The 24,300-nt window shown below is 35.3% G+C and overlaps 2 protein-coding genes across 2 annotated transcripts in view; both read left to right on the forward strand.

The window, feature by feature from the left end:
- The window catches only part of LOC148952023 (uncharacterized), a 109,874-nt gene that overhangs the window by 84,678 nt on the left and 896 nt on the right, over positions 1–24,300 (forward strand). Inside the window, exons 3-4 of the mRNA XM_089088807.1 lie at positions 17,531–17,650; positions 22,869–23,008. Of these exons, the coding sequence (XP_088944933.1) occupies positions 17,531–17,650; positions 22,869–23,008 (260 nt within the window). The remainder of the gene's footprint in view (positions 1–17,530; positions 17,651–22,868; positions 23,009–24,300) is intronic.
- On the forward strand, positions 146–1,450 carry LOC148952025 (serine/threonine-protein kinase pim-2-like). Its single transcript, XM_089088624.1, has one exon. It carries the CDS (start codon positions 146–148, stop codon positions 1,448–1,450), a length of 1,305 nt encoding a protein of 434 aa, XP_088944750.1.

The following is a 24,300-nucleotide window of genomic DNA, read 5'->3' on the forward strand; positions in this document are numbered from 1 at the left end:
TCAATAATAAGTTTGGTGACGTCATGGGTCTATAAAACAAGAAAGCTCACAGAACAATAGCCTGCCTCAGTAATGAAAGTTATCTTTGCGTGAACAGTTTGTCTCAATATTTGTGTAACCTTTAAGATTGTAATTTCCTGAAAGTATGATACTTCATCAACAGAAATTTGTAAATCCATGGGACTTGGAGTATGGTCGACAGTGCCAAAATGCGATGTACAAAATATCGGTTCTGCCTGATGATGCAAGTTATAGAGCTAGTAGCAGTGATAATGTGTATTTCCAACAAAATGCTCCTGGTTCAGAAACACAGTTTGACAATGAAGAAAAAATGTACTGTAAAAATGTTCCCCGTCAAAGAATTTTTTCAGAATACGGAGTGGAATTTAATAATGAAATACAACATAATATTAATGGTTTATATTTGCAAGATCAGTTTGGTATCAGTTTTGAGCCTTTTGACCCAGCTGTTCCTAGTTATGCAGCCATTAAGAAGAAAGCCATTAAACCATTATGTGGTATAGTTAATCGTGCTTGCTTAAGGGCAGTGGTCGACAAGATAAAGAAAAAGCAGCGTTTCCAGCAAAATGCTTTAGAGACAGGTTTAGAAAAGCTGTTGAACGAGTATACTCTAACTACTACGGAGCTTGGAGAAGATGCTTCCGGGAAAGTATTCTTAGCTACAAGAAACCGTGATTGGAAACGAGCAGCTGTAAAAAAGATAAATTTAAACCGAACTAACCAAATTCAATTGGACTCTGGCAAAATTTTACCAAAGGAAGTATATTTTTTGAACCAAGTTAGAGATATTGATGGTTGTGTGAAGTTACTAGATTATTACATTGTCGGAGAGGAATGTTGGATTACAACAGAGTATCATCAGAACTCAATTACATTGACTGAATTTATCAACAAAAATGAACAGCTGAGCGAAAATAAAGTTATCAATCTTTTTAAACAAATTACATCTATAGTTTTGAGATTGGAAATGGCCGGCATTACACATAGAGACCTGAAAGGGGACAATATCCTTGTTGACGAAAATGAAAATATATTGGTTATTGACTTTGGATTAGCTGAATCTTTGGAGACGGCAGATGAAATGATCTGTGGCACTCCTGGTTACTGGCCTCCAGAAGTTGATTTCTGTGAATTGTTTGATATGATACATGTGACAGAACCGGTAACTACTTGGTCTCTAGGTATTATATTGGGATCACTCTTGATTGGCAAAGAACCCTTTGATAACGGGAGAAGCTCTCTTAAAGCTAAAGGTGTAACAGACTTGGGATTGCGAAACAGGAAGGCTTCACAAATGGCTCGTAGACTTGTCAACAGATGTTTGCAGGTGGCGAGAGGTAACAGACCAAGTGTGAAACAAATACTTCAGGATCCTTGGCTAAACCTTGATGTGATCAAGATCCTTAGTGTGAAAATAGGCCACTTTTAGGAAAAAGTCAAATGACTCAAAATTTATCGTGTGTCGTTTTCTTTTTTTTTTTTTATTCAATTTTCCAATAAAAATTTAGTATGTATGATGACATTTTTGTTTATATTATTTGGATTATATTGAACAAGTAGTGCTATTACTATGACCGAATTTTCTAGAATGAAAACGTATTTCTTCAGAATCTTTCCAAAGACTAACGTTTTAAATTGCCCAAACTTAAACGCGAAATATATATTGTTAATTTTAGCTAATTTCAATTTTCAGAGTGATTTCGAGGAATCCAATTTTTAAAAAGCACTGCGCACTGAGAATATTCATCTTGAGAATATACTTAACCGTGATTAAATAAAAAATAACAATTTTTCTTCAACTGAAAGTAAGGGGCAACATTAAAACTTAAAACGAACTGAAATTATTACGTATTTGAGGGAATTACCCGCCCCCCTTCAATACCTAACTCTTTACGCTAAAGCTTGACTTACTGTTATAGTTTTTTAAGAATGACTGCTGAATCACAAACGCCGTTTAATTAGAATAATAAGCTCTTTTAAAAGTTAAAAAAAAACTTTTGCGTAAAGAGGAGGTTTTGAGGGGGGGGCAAACCTCCTCATATACTTCATAATTTCTTTTCGTTTTAAGTTTTAATGTTGCTCCTTGCTTTCAGTTGAAAATTTTTTTTTATGTTTAATTTCTGATTGTTTTTTAAATAATTCTGGGAAATCCGGCTCCCCCTCCATGGAAATTTCCCTTCCCCGCGAAAAATTCCTCCATAGAAAGATCCCACACATTAAATCCCTCCCCCTCGTCACCAGAAAACACTCCAGAAAATCGTCTGTATGCTTCCCAATAGCCAATACTATGTAAACAATGGGCAAAGTTCATAGCTTGCAGCCCTTCCCCCAGGGACTGTGGGTAGATAGGTCATCCTCAAAGACATAGTTATGAGATTTTTCGACTATCTTGAACAAAATGGATATCTCAAATTTCGATCGGGCGACTTTGGGGAAAAATGAGCTTGGAGGGCGGGGGGGGGGGTAGCTGCCTAACAAAATTTTCGGTCACAAAAAAAGGGCCATAAAACTTTTGATTTCCTATAAAATGAGCCCTCTCCCGAAATTCTTGGGACACTGTTTAAATCCGATAACCCCTGAAAAAAAAAAAAAAAAACCGTATTTTTGATATAATATTATGGCAAAAAAAAAAAAATTACACAGTTTTTTACATAGGAGCTTTATAACTCCAAATTATGATTTTATGGTATGCTGGATCTGATGGTTTCATTTTCATTGAGATCGCTTGACGTTTTGGGGGCCCTCCCTCTTTTTAAAAAATTTGGCAAATTTTCTCAGGCTCGTAACTTTGATGAGCAACATTAAATTTGATGATTTTTACATATTGTGAATGAGCATCGAAATTCGATTCCTTTGATGTTTCTAATGTTATCAAGACTCTGTTTCTTAGAGTTTTGGTTACTATTGAGTCGCATCGCTCCTTACTTACAGTTCGTTACCACGAGCTGTTTGGTAATTTCTGTTCGTTTTAAGCTTTATTGTTGCTCCTTATTTTTATTTAATTTCTGATCGTTTTTTAAATAATGCTGGGAAATCCGGCTATATCAATTGTATGGTTATTGGTTTTTTCGACTATGCTGAACGAAATGGTTATCTCAAAATTTTGATCGGGTTACTTTGGGGAAAATATGAGCGCGGGAGGGGGGCTAGCTGCCATCCAATTTGTTTGGTAGCTTAAAAAGGGCACTAGAATTTTTTATTTCCACTCAAATGAGCTCTCTCCCGATCTTCTAATATCACTAGTTCAATATGAACAACCCTGGGAAAAAAGAAGAAGAAAAAAAAATAAAGACTTCCAAAGTATAACTGATAAAGCAATAGATGGCGAAGAGCTTGATAAAAAGTTCCAAAAATAAAAGCCAATGATTTGAAGAAGAAAAAAGAAACCAGCTTGATCAATCTTCAGGCAAAAAATGCAAAATTCCACATTTTTGTACATATGAGCTTGAAACATTAACACTGCGGTTACCTGGTATGCTGATTATGATGGAATGATTTTCATTAGGATCCCTATCTATTTTATGGTCATTTCGCCTTTTTTCAGAAAATGTGTAATTTTTTTCAGGCTGGTAACTTTTGATGGGTAATATTAGATTTGATGAACTTCACATATTTTGAATAACCATTAAAATTCGATTCTTTTGATGTATCTATTGTTATCAAGACTCTGTTTCTTAGAGTTTCGGTTACTATTGAGCCTCATCTCTCCTTACTTACAGTTTGTAACCATAAACTGTTTGACAAAGTTATAGGAAATGATGTAGAAAAGAATGAAAAAGTTTGTGACACTTTGGAAGTTAAGGCAGATTTATTTTGGGAGGAAGAATTAGAGACAGTACTAAAAGAATTAAGAAATAATAAGGTCCCAGTTGGAGATAGACAGGCAAATGAGATTCTTTTTAATATAGTGGTTGTGAAGTTAGAGATAAATTACTGAAGATTATTAATATGGCTTTTGAAAAAGGGGAAGTGCCAAGCAATTTTAGGAAAACTTTAAAGTTTTAAGAGAAGAGCAGTGTGGTTTTAGAAAGGTGAGAGGATCAATTTTTTATTTTTAGATTAATAATTGAGAAGTGACTCAGTCATCCGAACCCTTTAGTCCTTAGCTTTGTAGATTATGAGCAAGCGTTTGATTCAGCCGATAGCAGAGCTATAGCGAAGGTCCTATCCTTGTATCGTATACCAGAGAAATGCACAAAAGTGATTATTGCGTACAAGAATAACATTGCTGCGGCTAAGGTAGGAAATGAGGTTAGTAGGTGGTTTCGTATTGAACAGGAGTTAAACAGGGTTGCATTCTATCACCATTTACATGGATCATTTTGATCGACTTTGTCCTAAGGAACACGGCAAAGGCCATGGGACAGCATGGAATCAAATGGGAAAGCAAAACTCCAACTCTTACTGATGATTTGAGTGCCATAGATGAAAATTTTAGCAAAATGAATCATTTATTTTAGGTTTTGAGAGCCCAAAGCGCAAGATAGGCAAGAGCGCAATAGCGCAAGAAAATTAATGTTGAAGTACCAAGGACACTAAAAATGAAATCCAATTCTTTAAACTGAATTAAGTGAAAACTTACAAAACCATATAGGCCCTACGTCTTAAGAAATTATGAAAAGCCCAAAACCCAAATTATAATGAAGGCTTCCATGTGCAGTTAGATGGTTCTAGGCTTATCGGGCAAAAAGCTTGAAAATAAGGAACATGCGTGAGAAATCAGCAGAAAATGAGCGGAAAAATATATAGTCATGGAGCCCTAAAATTATAACTTTCCTGATTGCTTTAGCTAAAGACAAACACTCCCATAAATCGAAGCTATGCATTAATTTGGATATTTTTAAAGTTATTTGAGAATAAAAACTTCAAATTATTTGTTAATTGATTTACCTACAGAAACATACTTTTAAAACTAACAATTAGGCTATTCTATTATGTTATATTTATCACTTTAGATGACTATTTACGTGCATATAGAATTTTTTCTTTCTTCTGTTTTAAAAATGTCATTTTTATTACTTAATTTTTTACATATTCCCACTACCCTATATTTGTTCAACAACCCGAGTAAACACAATGGGTGTTTCAGGTGCATCATGCTGTTGATCGTTGTATTACTCGCCGATCAGCGGCAGATAAATTGGGTGTTACCAACGTTGGCTAAGCTTATTTACAAACGAGTAAAGTTGCCACTTGCCTCTTTACAGCTCAATATTGCGGTACAGGGTTGCCAACTGAAAACTTTTATGTCAAAAGGACGCATTCCCATATGCCGGGACACAATGAAATAGAAGGACAAAAAACTGATACATTTTAGGGATTTGGGACGTAAAAGGGCAAAAAGGGACACCTTTTGAAAATTTATTACATAAAACGAAACATTTTCTAACTAAATATATATTTGGTAAAAGATATAACTTTCCACGTAAGTTATGCTTTTTCTTGATATTTCTTTTTAGCTTCTAGGTTTCGCCAGAGATGTTGGAAGTAAAAAATTTTCTCCCAAGTAAGGGATTTACATGTTTATATAAGTTTCATGTTTTCATGCTTATTAATGAACGTTTTACATGGATTTTTTTGTCGTTTTCGTTATATCTGATGTTAACTGGCCGCTTTGAAAGAGGTTTACAAAGAGTCTTTTGGTCAATGTTACAACTGGTAAAAAAAAACCTTCAAGTTTTCGAGATTTCAATGTGGACACATTTTAGCTAAAAAGGACACATTTTTGGATGCTCGAGGGACACATTCCTGGACCAAAAAGTTGATAACCCTGTTGCAGCATCAACGGTGAGGATTTACGAAACAAAACAATATTAATAGGTGTATAATAAGTAAAATAAAAGTCATAGAAAATTCCAGTTTTCAGGAATCAATAGACCGAAGATGTAGCCAAGGGGCGAAAACCGTTTTCATTTTGATGGTGTTTTATACTCTCAGAAGACTAAGTCACTTAGGCTTGGAATAAGTGAAGGTGAAGAGGTGCTATTGGGTAACGAAAAGATTGATCATGTGGATAGCTTCACTTACCTAGGTAGTGCTATTAGTAAAGACAGTGGATGCGGTGAACATGTTAAAAGTGGAATAGGCCTGGGTGTTTGTTTCACAGTTGGAAAAAGTTTAGAAGGATAGTAAGATAAGTGTGTAAAGCAAGATTAGAATATTGGAAGCTACAGCAGTGATAACAGTGGTCAAGTATGGTTCTGAAACGTGGACTCTCCGAAAGACGGAGGAGAATTTATTAGATGTTTTTCAGAGGAATTTTCTATCGATTGCTTTGGGTAACCATCTGACTGACCGTATTTCAAACAGTAAGCTATACGAAAAATATGGTTCTATCTAGCTTTCTATGGCTATAATGAGAGAAGGGTTGACATTACTAGGGCACATTCTGCGGATGAAAGATGACAGGGTGCTTGCTGTTTGTCGAAAGGGTGGATCAGCAATATCTCAAGAACATCTAAGAGTATTAAGTTGGAACTCTAAGGGCTACTACTATTACTACTACTACTATTGAACTAAATAAATAACGGTTTAAGTGGACACAGGTTGTCAAACTAGCAGAGTTAAATGTCTCAGGAACAGAAAAAGGTATTCAATTTTATTTTTCGGGGAAAGTTGAGGGGCTGTAAGACTTAATTAAAAGATTTTATGTGTATCCAGATTGTCAAAAGAGCGTATTTCCAATATCTCAAAAACAGCTAAGGATGTTACATTGGGCCTTTCAGAGCGTGGTATTTGGGATGTTGAACTAAACAAAAGACACTATTTCCATCCAAATTGGTCATAAGGGCGTAGTGACGATATCTTGGGAACGACTGAAGATATTAAGTTGAAACTGTTGGGGTTACTATAAAAAGTTCTGTTCCTTCTACTCCTAATATTACTAAACTAATACTGCTTGTACTAATACTTCTGCGACTATTTATGACTGCAACTACGGAAATTACTACTGGGACTGCTTGCGTTTGTGACTACCTGCGGCTACGAATAATTGCGACTACGACTAATTGCGACACCAACTACTTGCAATTGAGACTCCAACTACTTGTGACGGCGACTGTGACCGTTTGCAACTGTGATTGTGATTTTATGCGACTGCAACTGCAACAACTTACGACTGTGACTACGAATATTTGACACAGTTGCCCTGACTACTTGTAGCTCCTACTGCGACTACTTGGAACTGCGACTACTTGCGACTGCTCCTATTATTATTACTACTACTACTCCTACTACAACTATACAACTAAACTAAAAGAGTTTAAGTGTGTCCAAGTTGTCAAAATGGCACAGATTCAAGGTCTCAGGAGTGGAATAGGGTATTAAAGTAGAAACTTTCAGGGAAATTTCAGAGGGATGTAAAATTAGATCAAAATAAACTATGTGTATCCAGATTATCAAAACGGTGCCAGTGCAATATCCCGGAAAAAACGCAGGGGATTATGCTGAAGCTTCAAGGTATGTTCTTGGAGATGTTAAGCTAAACCAAAAGAAATTATGTGCTTCAAATTGTGTCCAAAGGTCATATCTGCGATATCTGAGGAAAGGCTAAGGGTGTTGAGTTAAGAATTGTCAGGTTTGTGTTAAGTTAAGAATTGTCAATAAGCGTAAGAACTGTCAGCTTATCAATTGGAAATGTCAGGTTGAGTGGGAAATTGAACTAAATCAAAGTGTACTATGTGCATCCAACGCAGTCAAAACGGCGTATCAGCAGTATATATTCGGAACAGCCTAGACTATTAAGTTGAACCTCTCAAAGCATGTTGAGGTGGATAGTGAAATAATGAAATAGCACTATGTGCATACTACTATTACTATTACGACTATTAGTAGTTCTACTAGAGCTACTGCTACTAATACTACGATTAATAAGGCTACAAGTATGAAGGTGAAATTTCCAGAGATTGTTAAGGGGAATGTTGAACTGAATTGAAACGTACTATGTGCATGAATATTGTCAAAAGGGCGTATTCTGAATATCCGAGGAACGGCTTAGTGTAGTATGGTGAAACCACAGTTCATATAATTATCCAGTATGATCCTTCCCTATCTCACCCATTATAAAAACCCGGACCGGGGTGCGAGTGCTCCAGAGAACGTAGAAACATAAGCGGCGTCGTATCTTTTCACGGGTAGACAAGTCAGACGCGAAACAATCGGAAACAAGTGGAAACCCGCTATTACGAATAATGCACTTTACGCGAAACAATCGGAAAAAAGTGGAAACCCGCTATTAATAACTGCACGAAGAAGTGGGAGGAGCGTTTTGTTCGCACCGAGAACGAAGACCAGAAATGATCTGCGATAAGCTTACTGGATAATTATATGAACTGTGGGTGAAACTTTCAGGGATTGTTGAGGAAGGTGTTAAAACTAATTGTAGGCTATAAGGTAGGATTTTTAGCGACTGATGAGGCAGATGTTGAACTAAATCGAAACCAAAAAGGCAGTGTTTGGATAATACTGCTGCTACTACAACTTCTGTTATTACTACTACACCCACTGCTCCTATTACTACTATTGTTAAGGCTAATAGTATTAAGGAAAACTTTCAGGGAAATTTGAGGGGTAAGTAAAACTAAAATGGAAAGGCATAAGGTGCATGCTGGTTGCTGTAAGGGCGGATCAACAGTATCTCAGGAATGGCTGAAGATATTAAGTTGAAACTCTTACCACTGCTACTATTACTACTGCTACTACATTTAAACTAAATCAAAAGGTGTAAGTGCATCCAGGTTGTCAAAATATCCTAAGTACAATGTCTCAGGAACAGAGTACCGTATTAAATTGTATTTTCAGGTATATTTTCAGGTTTTATTTCAGGCTTCAAAACTGAATCAAAAGGTACTATATATATATATATATGCAGATTATACAAAGGGGGTTTATGCAATGTATCAGAAACAGCTAGGGGTGTTACATTGGAACTTTCAGAGTGTATTATTGTGGTTTTTGACCAAAATCAAAAGACGCTATCTCCATCAAAGTTTGTCATAAGGGCAAAGATCGGATATCAAACAGTTCGTGGTAACCCGGTTCAATAGTAACCAAAACTCTAAAAACAGTAATTTTGATACCAATAAATACATAAATGGAATCAGACTTTTATGCTGATTTGAAATATATAAGTTTCATTAAATTTAGTCTTACCCATCAAAAGTTATGTGCCTGAGAAAATTTGCCTTATTTCGAAAAAAGGGGGAAACAACCCCTATAAATCATAGAACTTTAATGAAAATCACACCATCAGATTTAGCGTATAAGAGAACCCTATTATAGAAGCTTCAAGCTCCTTTCTACAAAAAATGTGGAATTTTGTATTTTTTGCCAGAAGGAAGATCACGGATGCGTGTTTTTCTTCTTTTTTTTTTTTTTTTTTTTTTTATTCCAGGGGTGATCGTATCGATCCAGTAGTCCTAGAATATCGTGAGAGGGCTCATCTGAACGGAAAGTAAAAGTTCTAGTGCCCTTTTTAAGTGACTAAAAAAATTGGAGGGAAGTTGGCCCCCCCCCACGCTACTTTTTTTCCCGAAGTCACCCAATCAAATTTTGAGATAGCCATTTTGTCAGCATTATCGAAAATCTAATAAATATATCTTTGAGGGCTGAAAGTTATGAACTTTACCCAATGTTAACATATATAGCATTGGTTATTGGGAAGTATACAGACGTTTTCAGGGGGCATATTTTCTGGTAGTGGGGGGGAGTTGGTCGGGGGTTATATGGGAGGATATTTCCATGGAGGACGTTTTCATGGGGGAAGGGACAGTGCTAGGAAGGGGGCGCTGGATTTCCCATCATTATTTAAAAAAAGATCAGAAATTAAATAAAAAAAAAACAAGTTTTTCACTGAAAGTAAGGAGCAACATCAAAACTTAAAACGAACAGAAAATATTACGTATATGATTGGGTTCATCCCCTAGGCAATACCTCGCTCTTTAAGTCAATGATTTTTTAGCACTTCCATAAGAGCTATTTATTCTACTTAACGGCCTTTGTGATTAAGGGGTAATTTTTAAAGAATTGGAACAAAATTGGAACTCTAGCGTAAAGAGCAAGGTATTGACTAGGGGGCGAACCCCCTAATATATGTATTAAAAATATATGAATATAGAAGTTCAATACGTAAGTTAATTCGTAAGTTAAGTATATTTACTACTAATTAAAACGTTCGTAAATAAATTAAACAAGTTTCGAGAAAGCCATTTAACCAAATAAAAGTAAACTAATATGAAAATTTTGTTTTAATTATTCATATACGGTGAGCCAAAATCAAACCCTGCATTAATTAAAAAACGTTCAAAAATTAAATAAAAAAACAAGTTTTTTTTTAACTGAAAGTAAGGAGTGACGTTAAAACTTAAAACGAACAGAAACTATCCCGTATATGAAACGGGCTGTCCCCTCCTCAACGCCTCGCTCTTTACGCTAAAGTTTGACCTTCTCACAACTCTATTTTTTTAAACAATAAAAAATTTTAGCGTAAAGAGCGAGGCGTTGAGGAGGGGATAGCCCCTTTCATATACAGAATAATTTCTGTTCGTACGGTTAAAAAAACTTTTTTTTTTATTTTCACTAACTGTGGCCACGTTCCTATCATGGTTGCAGCGGCAGCAGCAACCTAGTAAAGACCGAACCACAGCCCATAGTATAATCAAAAGTTGAAAAACACGCTTTCAAAAAAACGTGCCATATGAATTTGAAATATATGAAATTGTCATATGACACTGAATCAGGAATGGTAACTGTTGTTTCGGTTAATCTTAAAATTAAAAGTTTATTGCGAAAAGAAATTAATTGGGATTTCGAAAAAGAGCCTGAAACCCCTTGAAAATATAAAAAGTGCACCATTGGAATCAGAATTGTCCAAAACCTCGCGAAGGATAATTACAGTCCCCCACCTTGAACACCAAGGAAAATGACTTTTTTTGCATGGGTAGCACGGGTGTGTCTCCTTTTTTTTCTTTTTTTTTCACGAGGGCTAGCGAATGACCAGAACATCATAGAGAGATATTTAATGGCTCATTCGAATGGAAATTAAATTTGCTAGTGCCCTTTAAGTGACGAAAAAGATTGGAGGGCAAATAGCCCCCACTCCCTACAGGACTCCTCCCCCCAAACTTGTCCTATAAAAATTTTGAGATGACCATTTTGTTTAACACAGTTCAAAGGTCCAATATATATATGGTTTTGATGATGATATGGCCCTCCATAGTCCCTGGGGAAGGGCTGTATGTGATATCAATATGGCGCGTATTGGTATCGGGCGCATTGATATCTCATGTATCTTATCGGGAATATCGGTACCGGTATCCGTTTTTTCAGTCTTTTTCTAGGCTGCATTTTTTAAAGCGGCGGTAGCTGCAATCTAGTAAAGAGCGAACCACAGCCCATAGTAACCAAAAGTTAAAAAACACGATCTGAAAAAAAAACTGCCTAGTGAAAAAAAAATCGCCATCTGACACTGACTCAGGAATGTTAACTATTATTTCGGTTCGTCTTAAAAGTAAAAGTTTATTGTGAAAAGTAATGTACGGTGATTTAGAAAAAAGCCTCAAACCCCTCGGAAATGGCGTCATATCAAAATGAAAAGTGTACCATTTAAATCAGCATGGTCTAAAACTTTTTACAGGGAAATTACAGTACCCCTCCCTGAACAACAAGTAAAATCACCATTTTGCATCGGTAAAACTGATCTGTCTCCCTTTTTTTTTTTTTTTTTTTTTTTTCTTCTTTTTTCAACAGGCCTAGCGGGCTACCAGAAAATCATAAAGAGATGCTTAATTGCTCATTAAACAGCTATTTCTCACATCTACGTGCTTTTTATAAGTTACGCCACATGGAAGTGCCATATGGCAATAAAATGGCACTTTTTGTGCCATTTCTCATGGGGTGGCACTAGCAGACCACCAGAACATCGTAGACAGATTTTTTATAGCTCATATAAAAGATGTTACTCATATCTACGTCTTTCATATAAATTCCACCATCAGCAAGTTCCAAATGGCACTAAAAACGGCACTTTTGGTACCGTGTCTAAAGTGGAAAAGCTGGGGCTTTAGGGCTAGCAGAACTTATAAGAGTGATGTTTAATGACATATTTGAAAGCTATTGCTTTTATATACGTGCTTTTTTTTATTATCAATTTTACCATTCGTAAATGGGATATAGCACTGAAAACAACACTTTTGGTGCCACTTCTTAAGTAGAAAAGCTTTGAAATACAAGATAAGCACTATTGTAATAGTTTTGTTTCAGAACCCTTTACTAGATGCTTACAATAATCCCTTCCATAAACTCCGCCTCCCAGCCCCCTTAGTAAGTGTCATAAATCGTCTGCTCATCAGTAAGTTACTGAAACATTAGCAGGCAACCACACCATCTTAGATAAATGTTTAATGGCTCTATTAAAAGCCATTGCTTATATTTACTAGATTTTTCATAAATTCTACCATCTATTGGGTTTCACAGATCTCAATGTTAACTAGTTTCTGGGGAGAATTTGCAATGAACTCTTTGTTACCACACCGCATAGTAACTAAAAGTTAAAAAATGTTAAAACGGTCGTTTTTTTTTATTTTTTACAGGCCTAGCGGGTTACATAAACACCATAGAGAGATGCTTAAGAGCTCATTCAAAAGCTATTTAACATATGTACGTGGTTTATATAAACTCCGCCGTGTGCAAGTACCATAGGACACGAAGAAAGACATTTCTTATGCCATTTTTCAAGGGGTAGTGCTAACGGGCTGCCAGGACATTCTAGATAGAGTTTTGTTAACTCATATAAAAAATATTGCTCATATTTACGTTCTTCCTATAAATTCCATCATCTGTAAGTTTCAAATAGCACTAAACACGGCACTTTCGGTGCCATGTCTCATGTGGAAAAGCTAGGGCTAGTGGGCTACCAGAACTTTTTAGAGTGATGTGTAATGGCTCGTTTGAAAATTTTGCTCATATCTACGTGCTTTTTATCAATTCTACCATTTGTAAGTGAGATATAGCACTGAAAACAACATTTTTGGTGCCGCTTCTTAAGTGGAAAATCTTGGAAGCATAAAACGGTATCATTGTAGTAATTATGGTCCAAACCCCTTAACTGGAAGGTTGCAAGAACACCTCCTGCAAATACCTCCTCCACTCCCCCTTAATAAGCTACGCAGTTAAAGTCCTACAAACACCAATATATTAAATTACATTATTAGAGGCGTGGTTCTGTCAGTACAGCGCTGGACTTCAAATTAGATTATCATGCCATGGTTTTTCCGTTCTTATGATTACTTTTCAGATAATCCACTATTTTTGAAAACGTGATGCACTCATATTTTAAGGCATATACCGGAAGGCTGATTTTAAACCTGTTACTCATATCTACATGATTTTTATCAATTTTACCATCCAAAAGTGCCATATAGCACTAAAAACGGCACTTCTTAAGTGGAACAGTTTGGAAGCATAAAACGGTACCAGTGCAATAGTTACGGTCCAAAGCCCGTAACTGGATGTTTATAAGAGCCCCTCACATATACCCCCCCTCCAGACCCTTTTAGTAAGTTTCATAAGTCGCCTACTCTTCTTAAAAGTAAAAGATTATTGCGATAACAAATTAACTAAAACTAAAAACTTTTCAACTAAAAATCTACCAAAAACTAAGCTTGATTGATCAACAATTTTGAATTGAACCTTCAAACTTCACTCTGCGATGAACCCTGTGTGCTAGTTCTAACGGCGGTAATTGAAAGAAAGGAACGTCCTTGCCCCCATAGTTTTTGCTCTTGCCTAGGTTTTGAAAAACACCTTTTTTGGTCATTTCGTTGGAAAAGGCACTTGTTTCGTTTAAAATAGTTGGGGAAACAACCGAAAGTGCACTGTGTGGGAATGTGCTATCAAGTCAAATTTAAAAAAGCGATTAGGTATAACTATAAGCTTTTAAATGAGCCCTTAAACAGCTCTCTTTTGTTACAGTAGCCTTTTAGTTTCTGCTAGTCAGTACTAGTCAGTAGGTGATTCATAAGGCCCTGTCTTCCTCATGGCTTTTTCAGGCGATGTCGGCCGAGTAAAAACAGGTTTTTGCTCATCGAAAAACAAACGTTTCTGAAAAACATGTATTGTTTTGTGAAGCATGGAAAATGAACTTTATGTTATAGACAGAAAGTTTTTCTTAGCTGTCTAGGTTGTTTGCAGTATTTTCTAGAGGTGTCTTCTGTCCTCTAGATAGGTGATAATTACAAATTATATTAAAAATAAGTTCTCAACTGAAACTAAGAAGTGACATTAAAACTTAAAACGAACATACATCATTCTGTATAGATAAAAAAGATTATGCATTAAATTTTAATAAAAAACGAACAAAGATTAATTTAAAAAAGAAAGTTTTCCCGAGGGAAGTAAAGAGCGAAGTTGAAACTTAAAACGGACAAAAATTATTATTTCGCAGTTTATTTGATACACATCAATAAAACTAGTACAAATAAACCAACTAAGTATGTTTCCATATTCTTTTAGGATTTTACAAAACTAGCGCTTTACTGAAAACACAAAATATAGGAGTTTTGGTACAGTAAAAGCAAGCCAATTAAGGGCACTTTTTACAGAATAAAAATATTATCGTTCCTTTTAGGATCAATCGCTTTTAAGATAAAGCAACAATCAATTTTAGGATTTCGCTTTATTTTTTTTACGTTTAATTTGGTATCACTTCTGCGCAATGGCTCAGTTCAGTGATTGGCTATCGTTTCGGTTATGAAACGAAAATGTCATGATCAGTTTCTACACAAGTTCGAAGTAAAGCCATCTTGATAGTAATAGGACTATTCACTAGCTTTAGAAGTTGTATCATAGCTTGAAATTCACTGTTGTATAGAGAGAAATAATCAGATATCCAGAGTTCAAATTATGTCTTATTTGATCTTCATTTCAAAGAATACTTAAGCGCATTTCTTACAATTTAAGACTGTATATTACCCACTATTGGTATTATAGCTGGCGAGACCAAAATGCTGCGTGATAAATCAATCCAATATTTCTTTATGCTGTTCAATGACTTTGTAGCTATTAGACAAATATTTTATCTTACGCTTATGTTTTTAAGATAATTTTAATTGTATATTGAAAGTTACTAATGTTACCAATGTGGTAAGACTATGAAAATATGTACAGATTCGTTTAGTATTTTCAGCCTACATACTCACTTTTGACTCTTAAATCAATAATCCTGTTTTTTATGCTTGACTTTTGTTTTTTCTGTAAAGCGCTAGTTTTGTATAATCCTAAAAGCATAGAGAAACATAATTAGTTGGTTTATTTGTACTAGTTTTATTGATATGTATTAAATACGCTGTGAAGTAATAATTTTCGTCCGTTTTAAGTTTCAACTTCGCTCTTTTCTTCCCTCGGGGAAACTTTGTTTTTTTAAATTAATATTTAACTGGGACATGTCCAGATTGACTACTTTCTCTCAATTTATTAACAAGCCAGTACAGTATTTTACTATTATGCCGTCTAGCTGCATCTTCCAGATCCTCAGCAATTTTATCCATGGCCTCCACTTCACACCTCCTTAGTTCACAATTTAATGCTTTCTCTACTTTCTTTACATTCTTTCTTTATTCTTATTTTCATTTGAACTATCACTCAGATAATTCCTGTACAAGTTCTTCCTTCTCTCCATTAAACATCAAGTATTTTCATTAAAATTCCTATCTGCATTCATAACTTTCTTCCCTAAGACACCATCAGATACTTCACAAATTATTTTCCTAAAATTATTCCATCCATGTTCTACATTGTCAAATTCTAAACTCTCTTGTTTACTATTCAACTGTTCCTGGAAAGTCTTTCAAATTCTCATCCATCAGCTTTAAATTAACCTAGTCACTAGTGAATGGTGAATTTAGCCTACTTTTAACATCAATAACAGCACTCCTATATATCTTGGTATATTGTACTGACCCTGCCAGTCTTCGGTTTACAGTAACACATCCATAAGGTTAGCTATCTTCTCAATTTAAAACAATAATGACATTTCCCACGAAACTAGAATCTAGAATATTTGCAGAATCAGACAAAACTAGAGCTCTGCTGAAAACACAAAATAAAAAAAGTTTTTTTTTCTGTACTGTTGAAACCTAAACTGCTTTATGACGGTTCCAGTGGTTAAAAAATGAAGCTAATTATTTTTTTTTTTTTTAAAGTAAGCCAGTGGCCATCTCATAATCGTTTGTTCAGAACTCCAGTGACTGTCTTTTTAGCTTTTTATATAGCAAGCCAGTCGCCATCTCATAATCGTTTCACAGTGACTAGTAAGCCAGTAGCCATCTCATAATCGTTTGTTCAGAACTCCAGTGACTGTCTTTTTAGCTTTTTATTTGAAAAAATCCCAACGAATATTCACCAGACGGTCGTATATTGTAACTATTCTGCCTTCTTATCCAAATCCGTCCACGGCTCCGGCATGTGTAGCGACTTCCCTTTCACCCATCCCCGTCCTCGGGTCGCATGGTATCTTGAAAACCGCATTAAGTAGGGAATTTTAGTTAACGGTATTAATAGTACACATTGTACCAGAATATGCACCCGTTTAGTCGGAAGTAATTTATGGGTCTGCTACACAGTGGAGCATAATCATTTCTTTGATTAGTATCAGCTCTATCTCTTCTGATATTTTTGGAATCACCTTCTACTGCAGCTGTTGTTGTATTAGACTTAAGACATCAGACTTTCCTGATGGCTTCCATCTACAAATACACTTTTAACCATCTGAATACGCTGGGACTCTTGAAGTATGTTTATCATCCATTGTTTGCCCTTTGTAAGTGTGAACTTGTGTCAAAAGAGAACTAACAAACAAATAAATTGTGTGAAAAGAAAAATAATCAATTTTTTAAAGAGATTTGATTTTAAGCGTATAGATTGTTGGGGGGGGGGCGGGTGGGGTTGGGGTCAGGTTGTTTTATCCTTTGTTAGCCATATGACGAGTTTTGGCAAAGGTTTTGCTGATGATCCTGGGCATCTTAACGCATCTTAACTGAGCATCTTAATTAGTTAATATCTTAACGCATCTTAACTGGGCATCTTGATTAGTTAGTATTAGCATCTAACGACACAGTCAAATTATTATCAACTTGTTATATTAGTTCAACTTATTATCAACTTATTATATTAGCTCAACTTATTATCAACTTATTATATTAGCTGCTTGATCCTCATATTTAACAGGCAGTTAAGACTACATTTTTTTGGGACCGCTGAACATCCTGATTATTTACGGAATGTTTGACGTGTCGACATGATAAAATCACCAAAGTGTTGGTCCCGCGACCTAAATTGCAGTTGTGTTTCTAATACTTATGTGTATAGGTATATATTTTTCCTTCATTAAAAAAATATAATTGGAAGTTATATTTTGAAATTGATTTAGGCCTAATTTTCATTTACCTGATTATGTCGTGAATTTTACATTTTTTTTTCTATTCCATAATTATCATAATATTTTTTTTTATTCTAGCTATCAAGTAATTTACATGACACAAATGGACGACCTATAATCCAAGTTGTTGCCTCAAAAATGGCTCCCAGTAGCAATGATAGAAATTCTGAGAAAGAAATCGAATGCTGCCATAAGGAAGTAAGGGACCTACAAGTTTTGTCATTTTCTCATTTCTTAATGACTTTAAATTGAAGTTAGTAGTAGCGAAATTTTCATCATAATTCTAATGTATCAATCATAGGTTACAATAGAAATGATTTCAATAAAAAGAAAAGAACCTAAATTATGTCTAACAGTTCGTGGTAACAAACTGTAAGTAAGGAGCGACCCGGCTCAATGGTAACCGAAACTCTAGAAAACGGGATTTTAATACCAATAGATGCATCAAAAGAATCAGATTTTAATGCTGATTTCAAATATATAAGTTTCATCAAGTTTAGTTCTATCCATCAAAAGTTACGTGCCTGAGAAAATTTGAACGTTTTTCGAAAAAAGGGGAAAAGACCCCCTAAAAGCCATAGAACCTTAATGAAAATCACACCATCATATTCAGCGTATCAGAGAACCCTACTGTAGAGATTTCAAGCTTCTATCTACAAAAATGTGGAATTTTGCATTTTTTGCCAGAAGAAAGATCACGGATGCGTGTTTTTTGTTTTTTTTTCAGGTATGATCGTATCGACCCAGTGGTCCTAGAATATCTTGGGAGGGCTCATTGGAACGGAAATTAAAAGTTCTAGTGCCCCTTTTAAGTGACCAAAAAAAATGGAGCCCAACTAGCCCCCCTCCCACGCTGATTTTTTTCAAAGTCACCCGATCAAAATTTTGAGATAGCCATTTTGTTCAGCATGGTCGAAAATATCATAACTATGTCTTTTAGGGTGACAGAATACCCCAAAGTCCTCGGGGGGAGGGCTGAAAGTTATGAACTTTACCCAATGTTAACATATAGTATTGGTTATTGGTAGGTATACAGACGTTTTCATGGGAGGATTATTTCTGGTAGTGGGGGGGAGGGTCAGGGTTATGTGGGAGATCTTTCCATGAAGGAAGTTTTCATGGGGGAAGGGACATTGCTATGAAGGGGACGCCGGATTTCCCAGCATTATTTAAAAAAAAGATCAGAAATTAAATAAAAAAAAAACAAGTTTTACAACTAAAAGTAAGCAGCAAGATCAAAACTTAAACGAACGGAAAATATTACGTATATGATTGGGTTCACCCCCTAGTCAATGCCTCGCTCTTTAAGCCAAAATTTTTTTAGGACTTTCATAAGAGCTATTTATTCTAAATAACGGTCTTTGTGATTAAGGGGTCATTTTTAAAGAATTGGAACAAAATTCGAACTTTAGCTTAAAGTGCAAGGTACTAAGTAGGGGGTGAACCCCCTAATATACGTATTAAAAATATATGAATATAGAAGTTCGTTACGTAAGTTAATTCGTAAGTTATGTATATTTATTGCTTATAAAAACGTTCGTAAACAAAATTAAACAAGTTTCGAGAAAGCCATTGAACCAAATAAAAGTAAAATTAATATGCAAATTTTGTTTTAATTATTCATGTACGGGGAGCCAAAATCAACTTGTAATTTCAACTGAAATCAGCAGTTGAAATTGATTACAAGTCAATTTGTGAATAAATCCTAAATTAAAATACCTTGGGACAGCATAGTGGATACGACTGCGCCGCTTGACAGAAGGCGTTCAGGTTCGATCCCTACTGTCTCAAGGAAAGACATTGTTAATGACCATAAAAAATAAGAATTTTTGATGTTTTATTTTTGCTAAGATTTTTGAAAGCAACTGAAAGCAAGGAACGACATTAAAACTTAAAACAAACAGAAATTATTCCGTATATGAAAGGGGCTGTCCCCTCCTCAACGCCTCGCTCTTTACGCTAAAGTTTTTTATTGTTTAAAAAAAATAGAGTTTTGAGAAAGTCAAACTTTAGCGTAAAGAGCGAGGCGTTGAGGAGGGGACAGTCCCTTTGATATACGGAATAATTTATAATTTTTAACGTCGTTCCTTACTTTCAGTTAAAAAACTTGTTTTTTGTATTTAATTGTAAAAAGGTAAAAATCGTCCATGTTTTTCCTTGTTTCATGAAACCAGGTCTTCTTTATTCAGTAATTTTATTTGTTTCTTTCTTCTTCTTTATTTATTTAATTCCTTCTATAAATTATTTCTTCTTTTTGCTGTTTGGATTGATATGGAGATCCTTTCACCTAAGTTCTTCATCGGAATCAAATTCCGAGAATAACTTTCGTCATTTTACAACTAGTAAATTTTGTATAAGATATTAAATGTGATAGATTTACATGTATTTAGGATATTAATTTCATGTCACTAGGTATATTAGATGTATTATGGACTAGAAAATACTAGATAATATTAGATAATACTAAATATATGAATTTGGTGTCACTTGTGCCACAGATGACCATAGGTTTCTACCTGGGGCCAGTGGTGCCAATTAGGAGAGGATGTGGTTTTTCCACAAGATGTGGAAAAAGACCTTGTTACTTCTATTTAATAGCTATTTTGTATTTTATCTATGTGCTATATTGAACTAGCTAGACTGAATGACTAGTTGTTTGTATTGGATTCTTATAGAGAAAAATCGAAAACATTTGAAATACAGGGTGGGCGGAAAGTAACTCCCTATTTTGATTAATAAAACAATGTACATTATATTTATTTATTCTCAAAAAAATTAATCATACAAGGTATGCATAAATAATAAGAAATCTCTAAAATTCAATATGTGCCCCAGATCTTTCCACCAGCTGCTGCAAACGTTCAGGAATGGCATCCACTGACTTTCTCAGAAACTCCGCTGGGATGGTGGACATGACTCCCTTAATTCGATCCTCCAGTTCTTCGAGTGTCTTTGGTTTTGAGCGGTAGACTTCTTCCTTTACTCAACCCCAAAGAAAAAAGTCGCAGGGTGTCAAATCCGGGCTCCTGGATGACCATTCATGCGGACCACGACGTCCGAACCAACGCCCCGGAAAGCGAGCATCCAGCCATTCGCGGACAACAAGAGCAAAGTGTGGTGGGGCGCCATCTTGCATAAATATCAACTCGTCGATGTTCTCCCATGTGCTGACAACTGGCCAGACTCTATCACGCAACATATCAAGGTATCGTTCAGCATTCATGGTGTTGCGCAGAAGAAATGGGCCCACAACCTGATCTGAGGTGATACCACACCACACCGTTACTTTGGGTCGATTTTGCTGTTTTTCAACTGTTATCATAGGATCCTCTCCTGCCCAGTAGTGGAGTTGTGACGGTTGACAAAGCCTCCGACGTGAAACACAGCCTCATCAGTCCAGAGGATGTTGCGGAAGAGATGGGGCCACTCTTCATGCCAAGCCAGCATGATTTCTCCGAAGTCCATGCGAATGTCATAGTCCTCATCCGAGAGTGATTGGCAGTAGTGCGGCTTCCACGCACGCCAGTTCAACTCTTTCTTGAGCACAGTTCGCACTGTGTAGCGGGTGAGTCCACTTTCCCGAGCTGCCTGGCGAGTTGACTTTCCTTGACTACGCTGGTACATTGCTTAGACTGCGTGCACTGTCTCCTGGGTCGTGGATGTCGAAGGGCGTCCACTTCTGCGAACATGTACCACAGATCCTGTGGTCGTGAGTTTCGCGTGACAGTTTCTTATTGTTTTTGGATCCACTTGGGCACGTGGTCCATGAATAGTCCGCCACCATCGTTGAACTCGTACGACAGATTGCCAAACTTCATATCGTGACGCCAGCTGGGCACGCTCCTGAAGTGTTAACTGCTGAGCCATGTCACAGTTTTATATGAAATCAAAAACAAAACTATCAATAAAATTGTACCATTTGAGAGAATTAATCATAAAAATATGACAAAGCAGTAACAAATTATATACAATTTATAAATAATTTAAAATAGGGAGTTACTTTCCGCCAGGGAGTTATTCTTTTCTTAACCAATGAAAGATAATATGTTAATTAAAAAACAAACAGAAACTAATTTAAAAAATCTTCTCTACGAAAGAAGTTTTTCCAGGAAAAGTAAAGAGCTACATTAAAATAAAGATGAGCTTAAATAAAGTCAAATAACTTTCCTAGCGTAAGGCTACCTTAAATCAACATCCATAAATCACCGAAAACGAACAAAATTGACGGTAAATAACCGAGTCAAACTTAAGACGGGCAAAAATTGAGAGGAGTGGGGCAGACCTCCCCCTCCCCTCGTGCCTTCTAATGACTAGAACAGAATTTGCACTATGCCGAAAGTAATGCATTTAAATATTATCTCTTTTTTTAATTTTAATAAATCCGAAATTTTCAAGACCCTCAGAAATGAATATAAAAGTATATATATATATATATATATATATATATATATATATATATATATATATATATATATATATATATATATATATATATATATATATATATATATATATATATATATATTATTGATGGTGATTTATGGTAGTTTTACGCTTGAAAATTATTTGTAGTAGTAGTAGTAGTAGTAGCAGCAGTAGTGGTAGGAGTAGTAGTTGTAGTTGTAGTAGCAATAGTAGTAGCAGTATGCACTTAGTGTCATTTTGTCACTTGAACATCCCCTTCAGCATGCCTTGCCTCATAAGTTTCAACTTAGCCAATCCTTTGCAGATACACCCTCTTAACAATCTGGATACACAGTGTTTTTTTTTATATATTTCATCATTCCCCTCAGTATTTCCTGACATTTCGTCTTAAGAAACGCTTAGCTTTTTCGGACGCACCCAGAATCAATTCCCCCATCCGTTTTCCCAATAAACAATGGACAAATTGCATAAGTTACCACCCTTTGGGGAAAAGTCATTCCTGGAGACCTAATTGATGGAGCTTTGGGCTATTTTTTGAAATGGTTATCTAAAAATTTTGATTCGTGGTGACGGAGGGGGGCATCTAAAAATGATTTACCAATGATTGGGTGGCTCACTAAATAAAATTATTTGTAAATGCTCCTTATTTTAGAATGGTCGTCTGAAGCTATACAAGGAACTGATTGTGCATTTAAATATCTAGATTGTGGCTTATTCGAGTTCATTTTCTCCTCAGTAGGTGGAGATGGGGCAGGCCTACTTCGGCTCTTTAAAAATTCTTAAACTTGATTTTTCTTATGTCCAAAATGATGCATTAAACCGTAAAAAAATAATAATAATATTATTGTATAATTATTTTCTTAATATTATTGTCATAGTAGTAATAATATTTTGTTACTCTAAAGAATAATTTTATTTAGCTAATAAGATTTTGGCCTAAGAAGTCTTATGAAAATGGTGTAGAATTAATACTACTTTCATTTTTTTATAGATCGATCGCGCTTTGAATTTCTTTCTAAAAGTTGTTGAAGCAAGGAAAATCGAAATGATTCATCATAGTGCTACTGTAGTGTTAGAAACGGTGTTGGCTTTTCACGCGCTTGCCATCAGAATTGGAAACAACGACCACAGGTTTGTTTTCAAATAATTTATTTTATTCATCAAGTTATTCAGTCCAAGTTCTTGGAATGGGATAAATGTTCGTTTCGTATCTGTAAATTTAACGGTAACCACCGCCCCTCTCTCTCTTCTCTCTCTATCTCTTTCTCTTACACTTTGAAATCTTTAAATTTAAAAAAAAGTATTTTACTCACATTTTGATCCAAAGAGGAAAAACAGGCAAGTACTAACTGATTTCTATCTAAAGAACAAAAAAGACAGGTCTGAAAGAATTAGGAAATTCTTTAAAATATAGACAGGATATAATAAAATATATCCAAAATATAGACAGTAAAGAAAAACTTAGTAGAACAGATGAGCTTATACCTTTCTGGGATCAACCAGTTCTTTCCTGAAGATCGCCACGGCAGAGCCAACATCAATTCCATGAAAATTGTTAATAGTCGGACAACAGAGACCGTTGAAATCAAATCCACACTGTGGAAGGAAACTTTGGAAAACTTAGAACATTGGCTCAAAAGTTATCCGGCAAAGAGATTCCAGGGGAGGAGAGTAACAAAAATGATTGGCAGTCTATTAAATACACTTAATCACACATTTAATCCACCTTCTACTCTAGGCTCATGAATTGCCCATTTATTTTTTTCCCATTTACGGTGCAACTTTTTTTAATTGTACACTTTTTATTTTAATCGATTATTTGATAAATAAATTTATTTGATTATTAAATATATATGCTAGTCTGCAGGCAAGTTAAAGAATCATCTTAATCATCATCTCGGATCATTTTCTTGGATCATCTTAACCACCTTTGGTCTATCTTTAAATTTATGAGCATAAATTTAAATAAACAAATAAACAAACAAATAAATAAATAAACAAACACACACATATAATGAGAAATTCCGGCGTTAAACAAAAATACCAAAAACAAACAGGAAAGAAAAACAAAAATACATACTAGCGCTAAACTTTGTAACACAGCAGCTATCTCGAATTTATGTATTTAGGAAATCATTTCACCCTAAAACCTAACCCTTTCGGTGTGTCATCTGTAGAAAATATCTTTTATGTAATATTTTGTCTTATAACATTTCGTCTAATCATGGTACCAAGAAATATTAACTGATTAAAGCGACATCTACCAATAATCTAGCAGCAAGTCCAATCCGGCAGTTCCACTGTTTTCTAAAAGAGAGCTCTGATTGTTCGTTAATGATTTGTTATCACGTTATCTGTAACGTTAAAAGTTACCTCTTTCCACGGTACTGCTTGGGTACTTCTAAAACATGGCTGATTTTAAA

This window comes from Artemia sp. Qi Xiang Cuo, chromosome 5 (assembly GCF_049724085.1).
Source record: "Artemia sp. Qi Xiang Cuo chromosome 5, ASM4972408v1, whole genome shotgun sequence".
Lineage (NCBI taxonomy): Eukaryota > Metazoa > Arthropoda > Branchiopoda > Anostraca > Artemiidae > Artemia > Artemia sp. Qi Xiang Cuo.

Excerpts from the sequence above, each read along its gene's own strand:
- LOC148952025 (XM_089088624.1), top strand. The coding sequence starts at position 146 with ATGATACTTCATCAACAGAAATTTGTAAATCCATGGGACTTGGAGTAT.